General features: G+C 32.6%; 1 protein-coding gene across 3 annotated transcripts in view; it reads right to left on the reverse strand.

Annotated features, from left to right (window-relative positions):
- Positions 1–7,486: 7,486 nt before the first annotated feature.
- Positions 7,487–24,820, reverse strand: part of Mon2 (MON2 homolog, regulator of endosome-to-Golgi trafficking) — a 104,583-nt gene continuing 87,249 nt past the window's right edge. For all 3 annotated transcript variants that reach the window (XM_027925798.2, XM_027925790.2, XM_071609706.1), the window contains 6 exons: positions 21,637–21,827; positions 17,256–17,316; positions 16,038–16,161; positions 12,018–12,225; positions 9,135–9,217; positions 7,487–8,173 (listed from right to left, as the gene is read on the reverse strand). In XM_027925798.2, coding sequence (XP_027781599.1) covers positions 8,010–8,173; positions 9,135–9,217; positions 12,018–12,225; positions 16,038–16,161; positions 17,256–17,316; positions 21,637–21,827 — 831 coding nt within the window. In that variant the 3' untranslated portion in view covers positions 7,487–8,009. The remainder of the gene's footprint in view (positions 8,174–9,134; positions 9,218–12,017; positions 12,226–16,037; positions 16,162–17,255; positions 17,317–21,636; positions 21,828–24,820) is intronic.

The following is a 24,820-nucleotide window of genomic DNA, read 5'->3' on the forward strand; positions in this document are numbered from 1 at the left end:
CTAGAAAGTGTAGAAAATTCACACCACCCTGCTTGATAAGCAATGATACAGCTGCTGTGACCCCACTCTTACTGCTAATTCATTGTATAGTGGATCACATTATCTTGCACCATAGCAAATTCATTTGTCATAATGGCATAGCATTTTAAGTGGCCATTAAACAGTTGTTTGGTCTAAGGTATACAGATTTGCTAGAGCAATAAAGTCTCCAACCAAATTTAATCAAGCTATTACCCTACCATATTCCACAATTAACCTGTTTTTTACAGTGCTGACATCAGTATACTCATCCACAGTGTGCTATCATCATCAACTCTCTCCACCTATAATATGTGGGAGTCTAAGCATTCTTTGCATGTGACCACCTTCAGCTAATCTTTATCATCACCTCAGCAGGAAAATTGGAACACCTTAGATTTCTCTCCTCCATATTTCCTATACTCTATCCTGCTTATAACTTAGAGTTTTTCTTCCTTAGTTTCATTATTTATTCTTAAAAATACCAAACCTTGCCACACAGTATTCTGCTTAGCTTTCAAGGAATTTCATGATTGAGCCTCAATCTCTCACAGCCGACTTGTTTTACAAACCAAAATGCATTATCAGTTTCCTCTTATTTCAGATGTGCCTTCTCACTTTTACTTGCCAAAATACCCTCCAATATCCTTTAGACTCACTGGAAAGCCTGAGCTTCTAAGGTTCATTTTAAGTTCTGTCTCCACCACTGATTCTTTCTTTCTTCTATTTTTTCTTTTTGATACTGGGAACTAAACCCAGAGGCACTTCACCATTAAGCTACACCCCCAGCCCTCTTTTCTTTTTTTTTTTTTTCTTTTGGTGGGGGGACAAGTTCTTGCTAAGTTGCTTAGGGCTCAAGTTGCTGAAGTTGGCCTTGAACTAGAGATCCTCCTGCCTCAGCCTCCTGAAGTCTTTGCCATGCCCATCTCTTTCATTTCTTTATTGATTTTTCTGTTGAATACTAATAGCAATAATAACCTGAACCACAGATGACTAGGCTAAGTTTCCTTATTTTATGATCCCATATTAATCTAAGCTTGTCTTTCTTTGTACTTTGGACATTTGTTAAAGGTCATTTAACATTTGTTAAATTTGATCATTTCCAAATTTAGCAGTTGCATCCCTCATGTTTATAGTGTGACCTCCATAAGGGAAGAGACTAATAACTCAATACTTAACACAAAATCAGAGCTAAAATGTTAATGACAAATCTATTCTTGATATACTCTTGTATTTCTTATTATTTTAGGCACGTGGTTCCCCCAACTAGCTATGAGCAGCACCTAAGATCCTCTAATGACTTTGTCACATATCAACAAGGACACAATAAAGAACACACAGTAGATTCTTAATAGTTGGTGGTTGTCCAGTAAAAGGAATAATTAGTTCCTATTATGGCATGAGAAGTTATGGGTTTTTTGCATATTTCTTGAATTATGTGTGCCAAATGTTTCTTACTACTTAAAACTTACCATGTGCCAGGCCCAATGCTTTATAACACTCTTTATATTCCAATAAACAATAGTTAATATCACTATTAACTCTGTTTCATAAATGAGAAAACCAAAACAAGTTAATTAAATTGTTCAGGTCATATATCTGGTAAATAAAAGAGCTGTGATTTGAAGTTAACCAGTCTGGCTCCAGACTTGGTTTATAAAGTCCCCACCACCACCCTTTTTCTCAGTACATCAAGGACGGACTAGGGACACTCCACCACTAAACTCAAAGAGTTGAATACCAGCTTTTTTTTTTTTTTTTAAACAATGTTTATTTTAAAACAGTCTTCCTGAATTGACTGAATTAGCCTGGAACTTGTGATCCTCCTGCCTTAGCCACCTAAGTAACTGGGATTACAGATGTGCAACACCTGAATTACTATTGTTTTTAAACAGTCAAATAATGTGGGGTGTCAATAATGTCTAGAATTAATGGGGATGAGAAAGCAAACAAAAGATAGTAAAGAAAAATGAATCAATGATCAAATCTGAAGGTACACTATCAAAAAAATTATGATTTTATATTATAATGAGAAAACTAGTTCTGCTGGCACATAAATAAAAACCTAGAATCATGCTAATAACTGTAAAAGAAATTCAGGATCTATATATACAATTACCATTATGACAATGTAGCTTTTTGAAAAATATATCCTTGACTACAAAGAACATTTCAGTTTGAAGCTCAAAGACTTTCATGATTATAATATGTAGCCTGATACACATCAACAATGTAAAAATTATCAGGAAAAAGTACAACAGTGGCATTACTTTTAAGAACTGTGTTGGGAACTGAAACAGAATCTTACAAAATTAGATAAATATATCGTCTGACATAAACACCATATGGTAACTGCCTTAAGAGATGGGGGTTGTATGCTAGGTGTTAAAATTGTGACAGAGGTAGTAAAAGCGGGAAAGCAAACAAAATTTGCATAGTTGGGGCTAAAGCTTAATATTTTATTTATTTATTTAGATAAAAAGAATAAGCCTGAAATATTGTAGCTTTGGAATTTTTCTCCATCTAGTAAAGCTTCATACAGAAAAGTACTTGTTAATATATTGCAATTGTTTTCCAAATAAAGGCATGGTTTAGGAGATCTTTCTTGGCTGCTCTATTCATTGACTTTTAGTCTAAAATATAACTTAAGGTAACATCATTTGCAGCAACTAAAAATGTTCTCAAAACTCAATAGTTTCCTTTTTCTTACTTGATGGACTAGAATCAATCCCATAGCATAATTGGGAATGTTTTAATTGACCTCTGCATAACCATAAGCAACAAGCATATGGATAGTATAGAAAGATTCAGAGATAAGAACTAGGTGTCCTAGGTGTTCCACAAAATTACTACTTTGCAACAGAAAAACAAATGGATGAAATATAAGGACAATAGGCTTCCTCAAATCCTTCCTCAAAGTAGACAGTGCAAATATTATCAATAAGTAATATTTGGACAACATAAATCTAAAACAGTTCAAAGCACCTATCTTTAAAAAACAAAACAACCTTCCCCCAAAAGAAAAAAACAACGAAACACAGTCACACAAAAAACCCTCAAGTAAATTGATTTTAAATATTCCTCCTTGAGAAAAGTGGCATCATCTCTCTATATTCACATCACAGCAAAGACATGATCGTTTCCAAATTTAGCAGTTGCATCCCTCATGTTTATAGAATCCCATTTTGGGAGCATCTTGCTTGCTGCATCCTGTGGATTCAGAAAGACAGTAGAAGCTATAGTCACCAATTACTTTATCTTGTTCTTCTATTTTGAAATGGCAGGGGAACTTCATTTTTTGCAAAATGAAGAACAAGTTAAAGTTCTTCTATTTAACATTAAGCATAGTGGGCAAAGTGAAGGACTTACAAAATCTTATTAGGTAGTGAACTGTGGTTCTACCGTTAATAGTTCTGCTACTTATGATCAAGTGAGAGGTGAATTAAAGGAAAAACAGAATGAGAAGACGCAGAGAATAAAAAAATGAAAAGAGAAAAGTCAGAAGAAAGTAAGAGGAAAAGGTAAATATATTAAAAAAAAAGAAAAACAGAACAGATGCCTATGGTGGGCCAGGGAGGAGGGGGATGATAAAAACGTTAGAATATAGTGGTACATTTATCAAATGACCTGAATAATTATGCATGAAATCAATTTCAAACTCAAATTATTCATTTCTTCTTTAAAAAGTAGCAACCTATAATATCTGTTTTAGAAATAAGAAACAGAGCCAGACACAATGGTACATGCCTGTAATCCCAAGCAACTCCACAGGCTGAGGCAGGAGGATCACAAGTCCAAGGCTTGTATTAAGAACTTAGTGAGACCCTGTCTCAAAATAATAAAAGAAAAGGTCTGGGAATGTTACTCAGTGGTAGAGCACTTGCCTAGCAGGTACAACCCCTGAGTTTAATAGCTAGTACTGTAAAAGAAAAAGAAAGAGAATCTTGAGAAATTAATATACTGCTAAAAGTCAAAGAATAGGCAGAATCTCAGCTTCACTGCCTTCAATTAGCCAAAATTACTAAGTGTATTCAGATTCAAAGGACTCGTGGCATGTCTTTTAAAAAAAAAAAAAAAAAAAAACACTGCTGGTATATTCTGAATTACTAAATTTATAGGAAATTTATTTTATCTAACCCCATCTGAAGTGGTATGCATACAATTCAAGACATAATGATATTATTTTTCTTTTTCCAATCTATAAAAACTTTTCATGCAAAATGAAAGCATCACTCTACTTTCCAGAAGTACAAAAAAATTTAATCCAAATGGTCATGAAATATTAAAAAACTATTTACCCACTAAATATAAGTTGGTGACACACCATGTGATATGAATTCTTGTTCTTCTCACAAATGGTGATTTTTTTAAAAAAGCAAAATTCACTAATAATGTAAATAAATATGATCCAGCAACACTAAGCATAGTAAAATATAATACATTACACATATCTGCCAAAATGCCAAATCTACTAAGTGGAAATCTAAGGAACATATTAGGCCGCTAGCAAGGCTTCCAAAGAGACCACTTCTGTACACATTTTTGGTAGTTTTCTATCAAAAACAAAACAAAAACAAAAATACTATAGACCACAATATTTAGGGTCCAGACTTTGATCCATTCCAGGGTTTCTACATTTCCAGTTAATTTCTGTAGTAATCAAAGGTAGGTTCGTTCCTGAAAGTATTCTGCCTTGGCTAGACAGATCCCCCTATATAGCAAGCAGTCTTTTTAAGGATTTAGTTACCCATCTAGATTATTCTATATGGAGGATGTATTAGCCATTATACAATAACTACACTGCCCTTCATTGACATCAATGTAATAATGACCACTTCATTAATGCATACTATACTTTTCAGTTGTTTCCTAGTTCTGTTCAATAATTTATGCTTCCTCACCCTCAGTTTTTTAATTTGGATCTTTTTACCTGGGACTAGTGGTACCAAATTGTGATAATGAACAAAATACTCAAGGTTATATGAGAAAGAACATATAACAGTTGTTTTTGGCCTGCTACCTAAAGTAAATGTTAATCGTCCATGATAAAATATATCACTAACTTGTTCATCTCTTCCTTCTGCTGACATTCTTTAAAGAATGTAGCAAAATTGGAATCAATAACCACAGGGAGGAAAATAGGAGAGAAACAACACAGAAGTTAGCTATTTATATAATAAAATTAAAAATAAAAATAAAGTCTTAAAGTCAGACTTCATAGCATTTTTTCCCCTTTTGGCATCAAACAGGCTCCTAGTAAATGCTACTCATGAATATATGCAATAAAATTAATAAAACTTTTAACACTAGTTAAAAAGAAATCCTAAATAAGACACTACAGAACGAACTTTTCTTTCTTGGCAGTGCTAACATTGTTGGAAACTGAAAATCAATCTAGTTAAAAACTGTTTGTTTATAAAGAACAAAATAGAAAAGAACCTCATTAATCATCCAATTGTTGCCTATTGTTCATCAATCTACAACATAGGCCTTGTCAGTGACAAAAAGTGATCATGTGAGGCTTTAAATACTTTGTATTTCTAATATGTATCCCAGAGAACATTATTAGTACTATTTCAAGGACTAGTTAACAGGCTCACTTGTGCAACAAAATGAACATAGTTTTGGGAGCTTCCTTTTTGAATCTCTTGGCATCGAGCAATTTTATACAACCTAGTTCTTCTAAAGAACCCAATTCACACTAATAAGGCCAGGTCAATGTGTTAACCTCCCTGGAGTCCGGATATTTTCGAAAAATACAGTCTAGAGGAAAGCTTGGCTCAAGAGCATGAATTGCTATCAGTGACTCCTGGAGAGCTGTAGGAGATATGCTGGGGGAAAAGGTCTGTCAATTATTCTACCCAGGGGGCAGCTCACATGCTTGACACTAAGACTTTCACATTCATCACATTAATGTGTTCTGAACAGCAGGGCATGGTCCTAGTATTGAAAGTTAAACAGTATTAGCTCAAACTATTCAGTTTACATAAATGTATGCTGTATACCCTTGATTCATATTTAACCTGGAGAACAATCATTCTGAATGCAATTGATCTGTTATTTCTCAAAAATAAACATTTTTACTTCATGTAAGTTCATGGCAATATTTTTAACATGTTACTAAAATGGTATACTACCCTTGTTATTCCACTTCAATACTCTATCATGATATTCATACTTTGTAAATTCCCAACTTAACCTATTCAAAAATAGAAAATTAAGTTTGGGTAATTTTTTTCCCCACAACTTTAAGGAAAATGCTGAAAGTAAAATCTATGAAAAGCCATATTTTACCTTAATATCAGGTGAAATAATAAAATAGAAATTCACTGATTCATATAAACAAACACATTCCCTCAAAAACTAGGCCTTACCATGTTTACAGATAATAGTGCAAATTAAATAATTAAACAATTACAAGAGACTCCCAAATTGCATTCCCTTCATTACTCAATTCTAACATCTCCTTGCAGTTTTAAGATTATTCTAGAGGGGCTGAAATTCATAAATTCTATTAAAATAAAAAATCCTTCCAGTACACTAAAATAATACCAAGACCATTATTATTTCTTATGAATAATCATTTGTTTTAAACATCTTCATGTTTTCACATAAGTGATTATGAAAATTTAACTCAGAAGAAAAATATTATAATAGCATAATACATTAAATAAAAAATACAGTGAGCTAGGTCAGTTTTTAAAGAAACAAGTTAATGTACTCAAGAGCACTTTTCTTCTTCACTAGGATAGGAGAGTGAAACAAAAACTAGCATTTTACTCCAAGACAGTAAGTTTACTATACTTCTAAATGTTTGTCTATTTTCAAAAATACACTTGTCATTGTTTTGAAATACATACACACATTTTTTACATGTGGGTTACTATAGTTATTTTCCTTCTCGTGAAAACATTACAAAATGAAGCACTGAAATGAACAAAATCTCCCAGGCAAAATTTTGGGAAATCTGAAATCTTGTCTGGGTAATAATTCAAAGACAGTGACAAATGTTAGTCACAGGAAAAAAATCAGTAGAAATATAAAATATGAAAAGTCTTTAAAAGACAGCAAATATAAAAACAGACAGACTTAAGTGAAAGTTTGGAGAGATATTTAAATAAATGAGGTATGATGGAGTCATAGTGCTATAATTATCTCAATGTATTAGGTTAATAACCTATATTTCAAAGTTGCAAAATCAGCAGGTCATAGACTATTTGCTGATTATGAAACTTTCTAGTGAATCTAGAGAATCTAGAATCTCATGACCTTTCTAGTTGGATGTTAATGGTCACTAACAATACATATAAAATAAACAAGAAGCTAACTGTATGATTTACATGGTAAACTTATTTGCTGCATAAGAAGGCAAATTAAAAAAGGTGAGCAAATAATTTTGAATTAATAATAGAGCTTCAAGCATTTAACATTATCAATATTTTTAAAATTTAAACAATAAATCCAACTATTTTATACAGAACTGTACCATTTATTATACACACAAGTATATCAGTTCCCTTTGTTTACAAAGGCTGGTTGTAGATAATATGGAATGTTACAGTACAATCTTGCATAAAATTTTAGTACAATTTTGTACCTGAAAAAGGGTGCAAAAACACCAGCCTAATAAATCTGACGGAATTGAAATATCTTTTCTTTTTAAAAAGTACATCATTAACACATACACCACAAACTGTACATAAGCTCACTTTTAAATCACCAACTGAAGATATGGTAGCAGCTATGTTATAGCATTAACTGATCCCTTCCATCAGTTTAATTTATTAAAGGCTTGCACTGCTACTCATTCATGAGCCTTTGTTGATGTGTAAGCTTGTAATATGAATTACTGAATTCAGGTAATTACAATTCAAAGGAGGCAAACAACAGTTGCCAAGAATCATTTGTAGTAAGAAATGTCCTTCTTACAGAAGACTCAGAAGCAAACAATCTTTAGGATATTTTTCTTCCTTCAAATGTATTGTAGCTGGTCAAGATTCTCCATTTTGAACTTTGGATGCTGGTGGTTGCATGAAATCCTTAAAGGGTACCAGTGCCTCTTTAAGTGCAGAGCAGACTTCTGAAGATGAGCAGGTGATGCATTCTACTAAAGTTGGGTATAAGGCAATTACTTGTGCCCAGGTATTTCCATCAACTGTAATGTAAAAAGAATAAAATATCATTCATCATAAAGGTAACTCATTAGTATACATCTTGGAAAATGCTGACCTGTTCATTAAATCTGTTTTCCCAAAAAGAAGCTTTCTCAGGATAGAGGTGTGAAAAAGAAAAGAGGAAGAGTATTGGTAAGGGTGTGGAAAGTCAGACTAGAGCTGTTCTGCTTTTATCTGTTTTTATGTTAGGAATCCATATCACATTTCATTTGTAAAAAGAATTTTGCAACTTAACAGAAGTCAAAAACAAAAGGCTAAACACCACTGGTCTAGGAAGTTTAAAGAGTCTATTCCAGTCATCTTCTGGGAAACCTTACATTCATCATTTAAAACAAACTTATATACATTGAAACCCACCTAGATAGCCAGATGAAAAGTCAATAGACTCTTGGATTATTATAGGAACACACAAAAAAGCAAGGTGCTAAGCAACTCAATGAGACCCTGTCTCTTAATAAAATACAAAATAGGGCTGGGGATGTGGCTCAATGATTGAGTTCTCCTGAGTTCACCAAAAAAAAAAAAAGAATGGACTGGAAAGGAATGACTATCAGAAAGGAAAACAAATGAGAAAGCACTGTGAAAATAACTTTAAGTTATTTATACAGCTTCTATTTATAAAATCAGTAAAAATAGAAGATGAAAGTCCTCCATTCACCTATCACCCCAACGTTAATGATCTTCTACATTAAAAATTTATGAAATATGAATTGTCCATGCAACACCCTGAATTCAAACCAATTTATATTTTTTTAAAGACCAAAAAAAAAAAAACCCATTATGAATTAAATTAACTTAGTTGACAACCTAATGGACTTAGTGTTTTGTTGTCATGAGAAGGGGAGAAAATAAAGTCTAGTCCTAAAATTTAACATAAAAGTATATCATAAATAGAACATAAATGCTATGAATTTTAGGATAACTGAGTTTCTAAGCACTTACCATTCTCAGGCTGAGTTTTCTTAAGTGAATCAATGAGAGTACTGACTGCTTTTAAAACAAATATGATTTCTGTTACTTGTTGTCTAAAAGAAATAAGAAATTATTTCCATCAAGATTTTAAAATATACTGTGAATACTGTGTGTCTTCAAGGTCTGTACACACAGATGTACTTCAGAAAAATACTGAACACAATGTAATTAAAAGTTAATGTTAATTTAAAATTATTACAAAAGGAAAAGTCATTTCATACATTATTTAAATAATAAGTACATATAAATATGTATTTTTCAGTGTGCAAATTTGATTAGTAGCTATTCTTACTATAAATTATCAATTTAAAAAGGGCAAACTACTCATGTAAATCTAAATTTATTTGTAAAATATTTCATGTAAATACTTAAATTTTGGAGGTAGAGATACTGGGGATTGAACTCAGGGGCACTCAACCACATCCCCAGCCCTATTTAGAGACAGGATCTCACTGAGGTGCTTAGCACCTCACTTTTGCTAAGGCTGGCTTTGAACTTGAGATCTTCCTGCCTCAGCCTCATGAGACACTGGGATTACAGGCGTAGGCCACCATGCCTGGCACTACTTAAAATACTTTATAATGTGATTTTAAAACATCTTTACAAGAGGTTTTCATTGTTGTTAATTAATTAGTATAAGAAATTTGCCAAAAATTAAATGGAAATAGAATACACTTACCACTTGGCATATATTTTACCATGCTGTTAAAAGCACATTCAAAATAGCAATGATATGCTAGGCAGAGTGGCCATATGGGTAATCCTAGTGACTCAGGAGAATGTGGCAGAAGGACCACAAAGTCAAAGCCAGCCTCAGCAACTTAGCAAGGCCCTAAGCAACTTAGTGAGACTCTGTCTCAAAAAAAAAAAAAAAAAAAAAAGGGCTAGGATGTGGCTCAAGTAGTTAAGTGCCCCTGGGTTAAATACTCAGTACCAATAGGAAGGAAGGAAGGAAGGGAGAGAGGGAGGGAGGGAGGTAGATAAATTGCAATGACAATTTTTCTAATAAACAAGAAACATGCTAGAAATCAACCCTAAGGTAGCACTATATGGAGACATTAGCAACAAAGAATGAACCTAGGAGTACAGGACCAACAAGAATAGCTTGATTCACTTCTTTCTCCTGAAAGAAATAAACCTCTTCTGCTTTATAGCCCCCATTGCCCCCACTTATTCCTGACATGAGTTTGTTTTCATTTTATAGATAGGACTTTTCTAATACCAAAACATGGTACTATTTTAAGTCCTTTTTGTAGGCATAGAAAGTATTTGATTGTGCCGCAGTGTATAGCTTTTTAGAAAATTTAATAATACTGCAACAAACAGATTGACACAATATAACGCCACAGGACATCCATAAATAAGGTCAATTTAAAGGTAATAGTTAAATACTCAGAACATAAAAACATAAAGGAAAAGATGATTTCTGAAATCAATATATTATAATCTAATAAATAAAATAGCCCACTCAAAGCAACTTTATTTCTGTATTTCTAAATACACTTCAGAAATCAATTTTGATTATCAATTTTTAATCATGCCCATAACTAAATTACTAACACCTGTCTTTACAATGTTCTTTCATTTAAATTTAAATGTGAAGATTTATAATTTATGTTCTAGAAATTTCAAAATATGCTGAGCTCTAAAAGAAGATTTATGAATGGCTAATAAGCATTAGTAATTAAATAAAAAGGTAAGCTATTATATGGCTCTTTTTCATTGATCAATTAGAAAAAGATGAAATAAATGATAAACTGGTAAACCATTTTAAAATGCTAAAAACTGAGGAAAGGATATTCATACATACACTTCTGGAAAATGTAAATTTCCAGACATAAATATAAACCTCTGGTAAGCAATTTAGTAATACATATAAAAAGCTTTAAAATGTCTACATCCTTTGACAAATCAATTCTAACTTTTGAAATTTATTATAAGTAAATAAGAATGTACACAAAGATTTAAGGTAAGTGATTTGCCTCTCCTATAGTAATTTATGAGATGGAAGTCACAGTGATTTTCTTGACCCTTTCCTAACTTTGATAACTTTGTCCTCCCACATTATTTTCTGTCTGCTTCATTCGCTTTGATTTAAGCTCTAATTTTTATATTTAAAAAATTGAGTTGCAATCCAACATTTCCTTCCTTTCTAAAATATAGAGTTGCAATCCATTTCCTGCCTCAGCTTCCCAAGCCTCTGGGATTACAGGCATGCACCACCATGCCCGTGTCTACCCTAATTTATGACTGCATCTTTTGATGAATTCTGGTCTGTATACCAATTTTGATTAGCTTTGGCTTAGCAGAAAGGCCTAGAGCCCCTTCTACTGACAGAAATGGGATAGATGAGAAGGAGATCAGTTTGGGATCATGGGCTTATATATATACAGACTAGATAAAAAAAAAATCTAAGATGTAAATAGTTGATATAGAGAGAAACCTAGAAATGACTATAAAACAAACATGTTCCTAGAATGTAATTTATCTTCACTTTAGAGAAATAAGATCATGTCCTTATACTTTTCTATCTAGAAATCTTTGGTAGAAGACATAATTAGGAATTCAAATTTTTTTTCAGATTCAAAAAGGTAATTTAGTACATACTTCACATAGTACCTTAACCTCCACAAAGGGTCTGAAAAACCACCCCATAATAAAACACATTAATGTTATCTGCAGAAAAATCTACGAATATTTACACTGTATGGAATAAATAAAACTATGAACATCCTTAGTTCAAATCACTTAAGAAAATACTTGGTTTTCAGAGTTATCTTTTTTATTTTTGTTTTTTGGTATTTTTTATTAATAATCATGACATAAGTACATTTCCTTTAATAAAAAACACACCTTGGAAGAGGGCATTTACCACTTAATCTTTCATCCTCTATATAGCGATGTAGTACATCCTGAGACCTTTTTAAAAGCACTGAGAGTGCCATTCGTGAGATGTAGCCTTCTTGAGGTGTTGTGACTTTATTACTGAAGGAAAACTGGAGCAGTGTTTCAAAACACATTTTAGAAAATTCTTCTCTCAAACGAATATCAATCTCTGCTTCTGCAAAGTTAACAATTTTTGATGGTTAATAAAATGTCAAATTAATATACATCAATAACAATTCTACCAAACTAGAAATGTAAAGAAATTCTCAGTCTCAGAAAAAGTATTTATGACCAACCTATAACTAATCACACACACACACATGTACATATATATGTGTGTATACATATACACGCATATATATATATATATAAAATGAACAGTTTTCCCCCTTGCAAGATTAAAAATAAGGCAAACCATCTACCCCATGTCACTTCTTCTATTTACCATTTTTCTTATCTAAGTTTTTTGATATCATTCAACAGCACTATAAAAATACTTCTAAATAAAACAATTTTCTGTGGGCCAAACTCAATAATCACTCTCTCTTCCCCTCTCTTGGCAACATCATTTTTGGAAGATGACTTCTTTTTCCAATCTGGACTAGTTTTGTCTTCCAATCATGCTATTTAGTGGTGATCTAAAAGTAGTCTTTGGCCAACACCCTGGGTACCAATTTCATCCTTCCTCCTTTTATATCTTACTTCCTAGATCTCACATCATTGTCTTTGCTTACTTCTTTGTTTTCATGGATGTTTGTGGGGCTGTTCATTTTTGGTGGTACTGGGGATTTGAGTCCAGGGGTGCTTTACCACTGAACTACATCATCAGTCCTTTTTATTTTTTATTTTGAGACAGAGTCTTGCTAAATTGCTTAGGGCCTCACTAAGTTGCTAAGGCTGGCTTTGAACTTGCAATCCTCCTGCCTCAGTCTCCTGAACTGCTAGGATTACAAGTGGGTGCCACCGTGCCTGGCTCATGCAGCATAGTAGCTTCCTAAGAAAGATTGAATGGACAAAAAAAAATTTTGAGACCTTATACTTCTGGAAAATGTCATCATTTTACTGTGGTACTCAAAGTGTGGTTCCTAACAACATCAGCATCACAAGAGCATTTGTGAGAAATGTGATTCCTACTCTGGTCATACTGCAGAAGTAAATCTGGAAGTACAGCTTGTCCTCCATTATAATACATGCTAAAATTTGAGAATTAGTGTTGTGTATTAATACTTATCCAAAGTGTGCCTGGGTAAGAAACTTCATGTTAAAAATCCTTTTCATTTACAATTCTAAAACCACTGCTTCAAGGGCTAAGGGTGTAGCTCAACTGAGTGCTTGCCTAGCATGCCTGAGGCCAGGGGACCAACCAATCCTCAGTACTGCCAAAAAATAATAATAATTTAAAAACATCCACTGTTTCATGTTTTTAGCATCCAGTATTGCTACTAAGAATTCTAATGCTATTTTGGAATTTTTTCTTCCTGAGATCTTTAAGGATCTTTTGTTTATCCTAGGTATTTTGATATTTTTGATGGCATGCCTTATTGAAGGTCTTTTGTCTGACTTCATGATTTGGGGTATTAAGTGACCATTTTAAATATGTAGCTCTATTTCTTCAGTTTATTTCTTTGACAATTTCCTGTCCTAGATTTCTTTGTTCTTTCCTTTTGGAAGATCTGCTGTCTGATGTTTGACTGCCTGGATTTGTTTCCTTTCTTTTTGCTTATGTTGTTCATTTTGTTTTTACTTTATATTATGGATGATTTCCTTAATTTTTTTTGCCAACATTCACTAAGTTTATTTCAGCTACAATATTTTTAGTGTTTGAGTTCTTATTGTTCCTTTTTCATAACATTTTTTGTTTCGTGAATATAAAAATCTTATCCCTTCAACGATCCTAATTATTATTGTGTTCTTATGTTTTCTACGGCTATGCATTTATCTGTTTCTTCCCAGTTTCTATTTTTTTTTCTGGTGGGGGTGGGGTTGTGTGTGCTAGATCAAGGGGTGTAATGCTACATCCCCCAGTTCTTTTTATTTTTTGAGACAGGGTTCCTAAGTTGCTGTGGCTGGCTATGAACTTGTAATCCTCCTGTATCAGTCATTTGAGTTACTGGGACTACAGACATGTGCTATTGTTCCCCACTTTCACTAGTTTCTTTTCTTCCCTTTTCATTTATTTTGGTCTTTCTCTTTTCTGTCTGTGAATTGTGGATGTCAGGTCATACTTAAGAATGGAGAACCAATATGAGCACTGTGACTTCTTTATTTATAGGTTGGCCTTGTTTAGCAAGGAATGACTTTGTGTGTATATGTTTTTTTAAAAAAATACAAGTTAAAGCTCAGAAGATATTTGTGTCTTATGGCAAAAATACCTGGAAGGATGTCCATGTAGCTTTCTTATCTTGGTACATTTAGTACTATGAATAAGAAACTGCTAAAAAAAGAATACTTGGTAACTCAGCCCTCAATTAGCTTAGGATATTTATACCTAATTCTTAATGCATTTTATTAAAGATTATATGTTTGTGTGTGTTTGTGTGTACACACACCTTTTGTGTGTATGGGGCGGGGTACTGGGAATTAAATTCAGTAGCACTCTCTATTGGGCTAAATCCTCATTCTTTTGTTTTTAATTTTGAGACAGGTCTCACTACATTGCCCAGGTTGGCCTTGAACTTGCAATCTTCCTGCTTCAGTCTCCTGAGTAGCTGGTATTACAAATGCGTTACCACCATGCCTGGATACAGATATATATATAGAACTATATTATAATATAATTTAAAATATTATAAATGTATTAATTAATTAATTTGTACCAGGGATTGAACTTAAGGGTACTCTACCACTGAGTTACATCCCCAGCCCATTTTACTTTTTATTTCGAGACAGATTCTCACGAGGTTGCTTAGGGCCTCTCTAAATTGCTGAGTTTAGCCTCAAACTTGCAATCCTCCTATCTCAGCCTCCTGAGTAGCTGGGATTGTAGGTGATTACATTATAAATGGACTTAAATTTTTTTTTCTCTGAGAGTCTCATGTTTGTTAAACCTGCAAGTTACCAGGTTAGCTTTTAAAATTGTTAGGGCTAGGAAAAAACAAGTTTGTAAAGTAAGCAGTATGAGAGACATCTAGTGGTCAGACTGCATATATAAATGTTCTTTAAAGTACTCAGCACAAAATACTAGTCACAACTCCAATAAATTCTGCAGATTAAGAATATACATTGTATAAATTTACAATTTTTAAATAATCATGCTGAAAAAATACATTGGGATGCCACAATTACATTTAAGACTTAAGCAGAGGTTTAGATTTTTTTAAAATACCAAAAACCAACTTATATATCACCTCCCAAATAAGGTACAATGATGGGATAGAAAGAAGCATACAGTTCTTTTTAGTATGAACTTGGCCTCCAGCCTTAAGATTGTGGGCAATTTTTTCAACCATAATGAATCCCTTTCCCCTTCTATAATATCACAGTACCTATCCTCAAAGAAATATTTTGAAGAATAACATTTTAGAATAGTATTTTGTATACAGCATTCATTCATTAAATGTTCCCTTAATAAATGTTTAAGGTATCATGTTTTTCCCTCCCCTATGGACTAATTCTGTAATTCATAGTTCTGAGAGGTTAGTATTAATATTTTCATTTTAAAAATTACAGAAGTGAGAGTTAAAAGAAGTTAACCAAAATAATAAGTGGCATCCATGACCTCACAAAACTGGTAACTGTGGTCAGCCTCTATGTCTGTATCAGATTACATAAATGCTAGGTCATTTAATTAATCATTTTACAAATATAACTATATCCACAGAATATTTACATTTTTCCTCATAAGGTTTAATGTTCTATATTACCTTCCTAAAAATTATCCTACCAGTCTCCAATTTATATTTACTACAGAGAGTAAACATTTTAAATGACTTTCTTCAATACTTTCTAACACCTAAAAATTAAAAAAAAATCATTAAAATAACATACCTGTAAATGAAGAAGACTGAGAATGTATGGAGCCCTTGTTAAGCATAGTCATTATCTGACCAACAAATTCCTTAGGAATAAAATTGGCATAAGGTAGTATCTCAGTGCTAATAAGCTGAACTACCTAAAAAAAAAAAGGAAAAATTCAAATACATTTTTTCTTCTTGAAAGAGACTAACTCATAACTTCTAGAGTAAATTTTAAAATTTATTTTGAAAGGAAATCAGTTAAAGAACCCTCCTAATATTAGTATATAAACATTTTTTGGGTTTACTGTACTTGATAACTAGTCTGTTTCCCTCATCTATCAAAACAGTCAATACTATAACTATTTACTATGCCATCATTTGGATTCATGTTGATCTTCAGCATAACTATAAGGAGAGCTACAGAAAGAAAATAGCCAGCATATGAAACTTACCCATATTAGAATAAAATATCCCAAATTAAGATTTAAATCACCTTCTTACAATGAGAAACTATGAGCTATAAGAGAATTTACTTGTTTTCATTTTGATCAAATAATTTATTCTAACATACAGCTTATTATTTTGTCCTCTAAAGAAAAAGAAAAGTTCACATAAGTATTAACACAGTAATGTCAAAAAAGCAATGTTTTATATATATATGATGATGTCTATGCTTTTTAAATGTACATTTTAAAATAACTTTATTTATTTAAAAGTTCCTCTAACTTAAAGAAAAAAGATCCCAAAAGGCCATCAACAAAACATCCATAGCTAAAAAAGCTGCTTCTTCAAATTCCATTTATAATCCTCAAAATGTATTATTAAAAAAACTATTGCCTTAATAATTCTGCAAGCTGTATGTACAGCTGGTTAAAAATGAAAAAAAAACACTAAGCAAGTCACTGATCTGAAGTATAGATACCTGGCATGCCAAATTACAGAATAAACATTTAAATACACATACATGTTCACTTATGGATTTATTTTAGTGAATCAACCTGCTTTTTTAATAAACTTATTAAATGGATAGACAACATGCATATAGCAAAAGACTATAAGAAATCGTAAGGGATTATTTTTAGAATGTCAGTGCTTTAAAAATCAACCTTTAATCTGTAAGAGTTTTAATGCTTTTAGGTTCAGTCTTAATCTATTTACCTTATTCTGTTAGCAATTTTATAACTTCAACATTTCTACTATTTGGTTTTCACAAATGATCACAGGAAAATGTTTTAAATAGCTTCCTCACCTCAACATCAATACTTTCATTTCTTTGAAACTCTTGAATAGAGAGATTATCTGGAGGTATGCTAAAAAACATAAACAAAATACCAAGTTTTTAATAGTAAAATAGTCCCTGGAAAAACAAACAGAAAATAGATAAACAGTACTCAAATGATAAAAAATTATATCTTTCCACCCAGGTTGGGACATTGTTATTTATGTCAAAGAATACTATTTCTAATTAACATTGTTAAATATTTTAAAAACTAGGCTAATTACAAATATAAAAACTCTTAACTATAAAAACACTTGGTCCAATTATTATCCTGTGTGCATAGATGATTACATGACCTGTGTAAGTCTACAGAATATACAACCAGACAAATGAGAAGTTATACTCCATTTATGTATGATGGGTCAAAATGCATTCTACTTTCATGATAACTAATTAGAACAAATAAAAGATATTTAAAAAAAATTTTTTAAATTACAGAAACACTAAAAAAAACCCCACTTTGGTCCAATTCCAAATTAAAAACCGGTAGCATTAAACTTCTTTCAGTACTATGAAAAAGAAAGAAAGGCAAAGATATTGCCTCATCTGCAACTGCAGTAAAAATTATCATAATGGTATCTGAATTCACTTAAGGCAGTGACTTAAGAGAGCCTGGGTCAAGCTGCTGAATTATTTACTCAGAGACAAATTAAATCATTAATGTGTAATAAATATAATGTATTAAAGTTCTATACAAAAAAGAGAACAATTGCAAAGAGGAGGGCTAATTCAGATTTTATAAAGCATATAATTATTTCAACAATAACAGGAAATAAATAATTCTGAGAGAACCAATGGGGATTTCAGACTCTGGCTCACATGAATGAATAATAAAATGGTCATGAACATAAACAGTGAAATATTAACTATTTAAAACTGCTGAAAGGGGCTGGGGTTGTGGCTCCATGGTAGAGATCAAATTACTCAGGAGGTTGCAGCAGGAGGATTCCAAGTTCCAGGGCAGCCTCAGCAACTTAGTGAGACACTGTCGCAAAATGAAAAGGGGCTAGGCATGTAGCTCAGTGATTGAGTAGCATGTGTGGAGTTCTGAGTTCAATTCCCAGTACCTCAACCAACACACACACACACACACACACACACACACACCCCATATATACATACATCTTATTGGGAACACACACAAATAATATTAATGCTATTTGCATCATGTATCAGAAATACCAGACTGGGTTGTCACATAAAATGTAAGAGAGGAGAGGTACAAACAAAACTAATAACTGAAAATTTTACTCCTCTTAATCACAATACTGTAGATAAAAATCGCCTATATAAGACTTAAATTCTCTGCATTTAAAGAGTACGTTATTTTTTTTTAAAGTTTTTTGTAGGTGTAGATGGACAGAATGTTTTTATTTATTTTTATGTGGTGCTAAGGATAGAACCCAGTGCCTCACACATGCTAGGCAAGTGCTCTGCCACTGAGCTACAGCCTCAGCCCAAGAGTACAGTAATTTTTAACAAATTCTTTTCTAGGATTTTATCTAAAAATTAAAAAAACAAAAAAACCTTCAAACTGATATAGTATTATTTGTACTTTTTATCAAATTCTGTATGGTATATTAAATTTTTTATTGAGATAGGAGTCACATGTAACCAAATTCATCCTTTTAAAGTATAGAATTTAGTAATTTTCAGCATATTCATAAAATTGTACAACTATCACCATTTAAAATCCAGAACATTTTTATCACCCTATAGGCAACTGTACCCAGTAGTAATTTGATCGATTACGGGCATGCTCTTCTGTGCAAGGCTTATGTATTTTTTTTATTGGTAACCCATCATTAATTATCTCCACCATTATCAAAGATCTTTTAGTATGACTATAGACATGTACATTCCTTGGTTGTAACTTAGAATTAAACAAATTTTATCTAGAGATACAGATAGGATTTGTGAAGCTGCTTTGCTGGTAGTGGTTATAAAATTCCTGCCATTGGTTTAGGTTTGGGTTCATGTCTTTGTAATTTTTTTCCTCTAGTTCCTACTACTAGATTATAGAGTTAGTTGAGGACTTGTACACTAGAATGTAAGTTCCATAACTGAGTCTGTCTTGTTCACAACTGGATCTTGAACACCAAGAATATAATGCCTGATACAAAGTAGTTGGTACTCAGCAGATATTTGTTGAATGAAAAATGTGGAAATCATGCAACCAAGGTCCACTCCCATATGTCCTAGGTAGAGAACTGTAAATACCTCTAAACCCAAGTGTACTATCATTATTGTTATATTACAACATAAAAGAGAACAGTGTAGGCTTAAATATCAGATAAATCAGGTTCAAATTGCAGCCTTGTGTTTGCAGTGTGTTCTTGGGCATGTTATTGACCATGTGAAGCCCCGGTTTTCTGTTGATTAAAGGATAATTATAATACTGCATGGGATTGCTGTGGGAACGTGAGATTAATACAAATAAAGCTCTTATTATAATGTGTAATTTTAGCCATCATTATTATTGTAATAATACTATCCTATTCTCAGCAGTTTTTAAAAACAGTGTTATTGTATTTTTTATACCTTTATTTTTATTCGTTTATTTTTATGTGGTGCTGAGGATAGAACCCAGTGCCTCACACATGCTAGGCAAGCACTCTACCATGGAGCCACAACCCCAGCCCCTTTCAGCAGTTTTAAATAGTTAATATTTCACTGTTTATGTTCATGACCATTTTATTATTCATTCATGTGAGCCAGAGTCTGAAATCCCCATTGGTTCTCTCAGAATTATTTATTTCCTGTTATTGTTGAAATAATTATATGCTTTATAAAATCTGAATTAGCCCTCCTCTTTGCAATTGTTATAAGTAAATAATTTAAATAAGAAAAAAGGTAACAGAATTGAAAAACATAGGGACTGTAATCTGGTAGACACTTCAGGTGTATTAGAAATTCATTCAGCCAAACTTTTAATACCAAAACATGGTACTTATTCTAGTGTACACAGTGGGCTATCAGGAAATCATACAATTTATGGTCTGTATATAGTACATTAAAAATCACTAAGTACTAAGTTGGGCACAGTAGCATATGCCTGTAACTCCAGGTACTTGGGTGACTGAGGCAGGGATATTGCTTGAATCTAGGAGTTAGGGCCAGCCTGTACAACACAGCAGAACCATATGTTTTAAGAAAAATTACTAAGTACTATCCAAAACAGTTGAACACACATATTCATACAAAAATTTGTATGCTAGTATTCATTGCAGCATTATTTATAATAGCCAAAAAAACGAGAACAACCCAAATATCTGTCAGCTGATGAATGGATAAATTAAGTGTGGTTTATTTATACAACAGAATGCTATTCAGCCATAAAAAGGACTGAAATAATAAAATAAAAGGACTGATGCATGCTATTAACATGGATGAACCTTCAAAGTATGCCAGGTGGGAAGAAACCAGACCCAAAACGTCATATATTGTACGTTTCATTTATGTGATGTATCCAGAATAGGCAAATCCATAGAAATAGAAAGTAAATTATTTGTTTCCAGGAGTCAGAGAAGGGAGAAAATGGGGAGTGACTGCTACTGGTATGGTATATTAAATTTTTTATTGAGATAGGAGTCACATGTAACCAAATTCATCCTTTTAAAGTATAGAATTTAGTAATTTTCAGCATATTCATAAAATTGTACAACTATCACCATTTAAAATCCAGAACATTTTTATCACCCTATAGGCAACTGTACCCAGTAGCAGTCACTCCCCATTTTCTCCCTTCTCTGACTCCTGGAAACAAATAATTTACTTTCTATAACACCCCTTAATGCAGTCCAAAGCCTTTCTTTTCTTCAAGTTGATTTTGATTTTACTTGTATTTTTTTTGTTATTAGATTACTTTGCAAAGCAGCTTACAGATCAAAAAATGGAGGAATATCATGGAAAAAGATATGATTATTCGTGGAGGCTTAATATGTATAAATCAGTTAAAGAATTCAAGAATATATCAACATAGAAAACACTGATTTTCTAAAATAATTTTCCTCTTGTAACACCAAGTGGGGCTCAGATTAAAAAAAAAAAAATCAATCTTCTTAGTTTCATTAAGTTAAAAATCATAATTCCTTAATTATGTTGCACTCATATGGTCTTATATGTATGATTCCTGTCTTACAAAACATTGCAAAAAGCAAAAAAATACCACTGACCATGGATAATGTACTTAGTGGATAAATGCCAAACCCAGCCATGTTTTATATATAGTCTAACAATCTACTAATCAATTACTTTGTTATTGAAAAAACAACATGGTTTTAGAACAACTGCATATATCATGTGCCAATTTCTGAAAAATTGTCTTAATCTTTTAAATAAATGAGCTGACCTTTTAGTAAAAAGAAAGTCTTCAAAAGTGTTGGCTAGTTCTGGCCACATACTGTCAAATTTTCCAGAAGAAGCATGCTGTCGGGCAACAGGTAGCCCAATAGAAAGAACTTTGAGGAGTGAAGATACTGCTAGCTTCCATGTGCTTTCAGAAGGGCAGGAATACTTCAAACTGAGAGGAACTCTAAGAGCCTGAAAATAAAGATAGTCTAAGATAAGTATTAATTAAAACACACACATACAACTTAAATTACTTAAGAACAAAATACTAAAGCAGAGAGAAAAATAATAGCATAGGTATTTTCACTCAGAGAAGATGTTATTTTTTTAGAAAGGCAGAGTCTCAAACATGGTCTTCAAACCTAATTCCGAAAAAAAATATTATTTAATTATTAAAAACATATTATTTATTTATTTTGGATGCTGGGGATTGTGGTGCTAAAAGTACATATTCTTCCACCGAGTCCTACACCCTCAAATTCAAAAGATGTACTTTGAAATCCTGTCTTTATCTTCTAAACAATAACTCTAAAAAAAATAAGGTTTCGAATTTCAGGGTTTTTAAAAATATATATATTTTTAGTTGTTGATAGACCTTTATTTTATTTATTTATATGTGGTGCTGAGAATAGAATCCAGTGCCTCACACATGCCAGGCAAGTACACTACTGCTGAGCCACAGCCCCCGCCCTGATTTTCAGTTTTTAGTTATAAAAAAGGGGGATATTATTTAAAAAGTTAAAGAGTAAGAAACTTACAATTTTGCACTTTTTCTCAACTCGACATTATGGATTTAGAAAATCATGCCATTTTTGTTCTAAGAGAAAAGTAATTTCATTGATGTGGCTCCTCCGTCCAAAAGAGGTTAATACTGCTTATATTTTTCCATTAATGGTTAGGGGAGAGTAAACATAACCTAAAATGTCATTACTTTGAAGTTTTATCTCTAAAATTCTTTGAATTTTATATTCCATTCTAATATTTTTATGTATCTTTCTTTTCCAAATATTTTAATGAAACTGAAAATTCAATTAATATGACTTATCTTTGACTATCAAAAGTACAGGAGTAGAGCATCTGAGTTATGTATAGTGCCCAAGATGTTAAGACTCTTTTAAAAAATTGGTCAATTTTTCAAAAAAATGGCTTTTGTAAAAATAATTTGGTGATTGAGAATGAACTTTTTGAGTCATAGTTCTTTCAACAATTAGAAGACTAGACTGACAAAACTATTATGGCAAATTATCCCAGAAATTTCAATCACTAAAAATTTGGTATCATCTTAGATAATCTGAGTTAGAGATAAAATTCAGCTTTTACATAAAAAATTCTAAGAGATAAATTTTTATATTTCAAGGATATAATACCTAGTGTCATCCTCTGCCACCCAATTTAATGTATGAACCATTTCCTATTTGCATGAAACAGGCCTCCAAGAACAGATATTAGTCTACTCAGAATCTATTTACTGCTTTCCCATGCATGTAATTCCACAAAACCTATTTCTTTTCTGAGGAGCTAACTCCACTTCCAGGTTGGGAATTCAGGTAAAGACATGCTTAAGTTAATAAGATAATCAAAACATGTCGTTTCCCTGTCCATGTGAACTGGTTCAAGAATGGGTACAGACTGGGCATGGTGGCACACATCTGTAAAATCAGCAGCTTGGGAGGCTGAGGTGGGAGGATTTTGAATTCAAAGCCAGCCTCAGCAACTTAATGAGGCCCTAAGCAACTCAGTGAGACCCTATCTCTAAGTAAAATGTAAAAAAGGGCTGGGGATGTGGCTCAGTGGTTAAGAGCCTCTGGGTTTAATTCCTGGTATCCCCTCCACCCACAAAATGTATATGGGACCAAAGCTGGTCCATCTTCTAACATTAATTTTAATAATTTAAGAATGTGGTAAAAAACTGTGTGTACATGTATTTGTGTGCTCACACACACAATCCTTTTACTGGATATGTGGAGAAACACAGGATATAGTCAACCCTTAGAAAGCAAAACAGAGAAAGAAATTTGAGTTTTAATGATACTGTTAAACCACTGGATCAACCAGTCCTAACGTCCTCTATCTTTGAATTTTCTAATTAAGCATACTGAAAATTCTCTTTATTGCTAAAGCTAATCAGAGCCTGACTGTATGTGATTTGTAACCAAAGGAATACTAAAGGCCACACAGATCATTTTCAGTAAACATTTCATAACTCAAATTTAGATAAAAGAAAATTATGATAGACTTCTGCAATTAATATCTTATTGAATATTAAGCACAGTTGATCTATTCAACTGGAACATCTTATTTCTTAGAATGTTTAAAGAAATAATACAGGAGTAAGTGTACAATAAGTGTACAACGGTGTATGCTCAGTAAATGCATACTGAACTGGGAAATTTAGTTTCAGACATCACAGGTGTCCAATTTCTAAGAAAAAAAGAGCCTTGTCCAATTAAACACAATATAATGCAGTAAGAAGTGGTATCAACAAAGTGTTTGAGAGTACAGAAAAGGGATCATTTAATTCCTTTAAAAATACAAACTGTGTAACTCCAGCTACTTGGGATACTAAGGCAGATGATTTGAGGCCATCCTGAGCAATTCAGAGAGGCTGCCACAAAATAAAATAATAAGGGTTGGCAATGTAGCTTGTAAAATACTTGCTAAGCATGCATGAGACTCTCCAGTACTGCAAACAAAAACCAAACCTCTGATGATATGATGGCATTCCTCAGTGTTTGAGCTTTCAATGATTGAAAAATAAAGTCTGATATTATGATGATTTTTAAAACCTTCAGGTACCTTTTCAGACTTATTCCAGGTTCCGTGACCTCTCTAAACGGAATTTCTCTAGATTTCTCGAAAATATTCCATCATCTTAATTTAGCTAAAATGCCTCCCTGTCTGTTTTAGCAAACTCTCACTCCTCCAAGTGTCATTTCTGTTAATCCTATCCCAAATCCTCTCAGCAGTTCAATTATTTGTCTGTGGTAGGAAATAATTTTTTTATTTAGCATTGACTATTTGGCAAGACAAGCATCATTAAATGTTCAACAAATTCTCTTTGCTATAGTTAGGACATATAAGTAATATTGCAATTATCCTGTCACAGATAAGAAACACTCTCAAATAAATTCATTTGCCCAAACTCAAAAGGCAAGAAGTAAACAGCAGACACTATTTGAAGTAAG

Source organism: Marmota flaviventris, chromosome 3 (genome assembly GCF_047511675.1).
Source record: "Marmota flaviventris isolate mMarFla1 chromosome 3, mMarFla1.hap1, whole genome shotgun sequence".
NCBI classification, from domain to species: domain Eukaryota; kingdom Metazoa; phylum Chordata; class Mammalia; order Rodentia; family Sciuridae; genus Marmota; species Marmota flaviventris.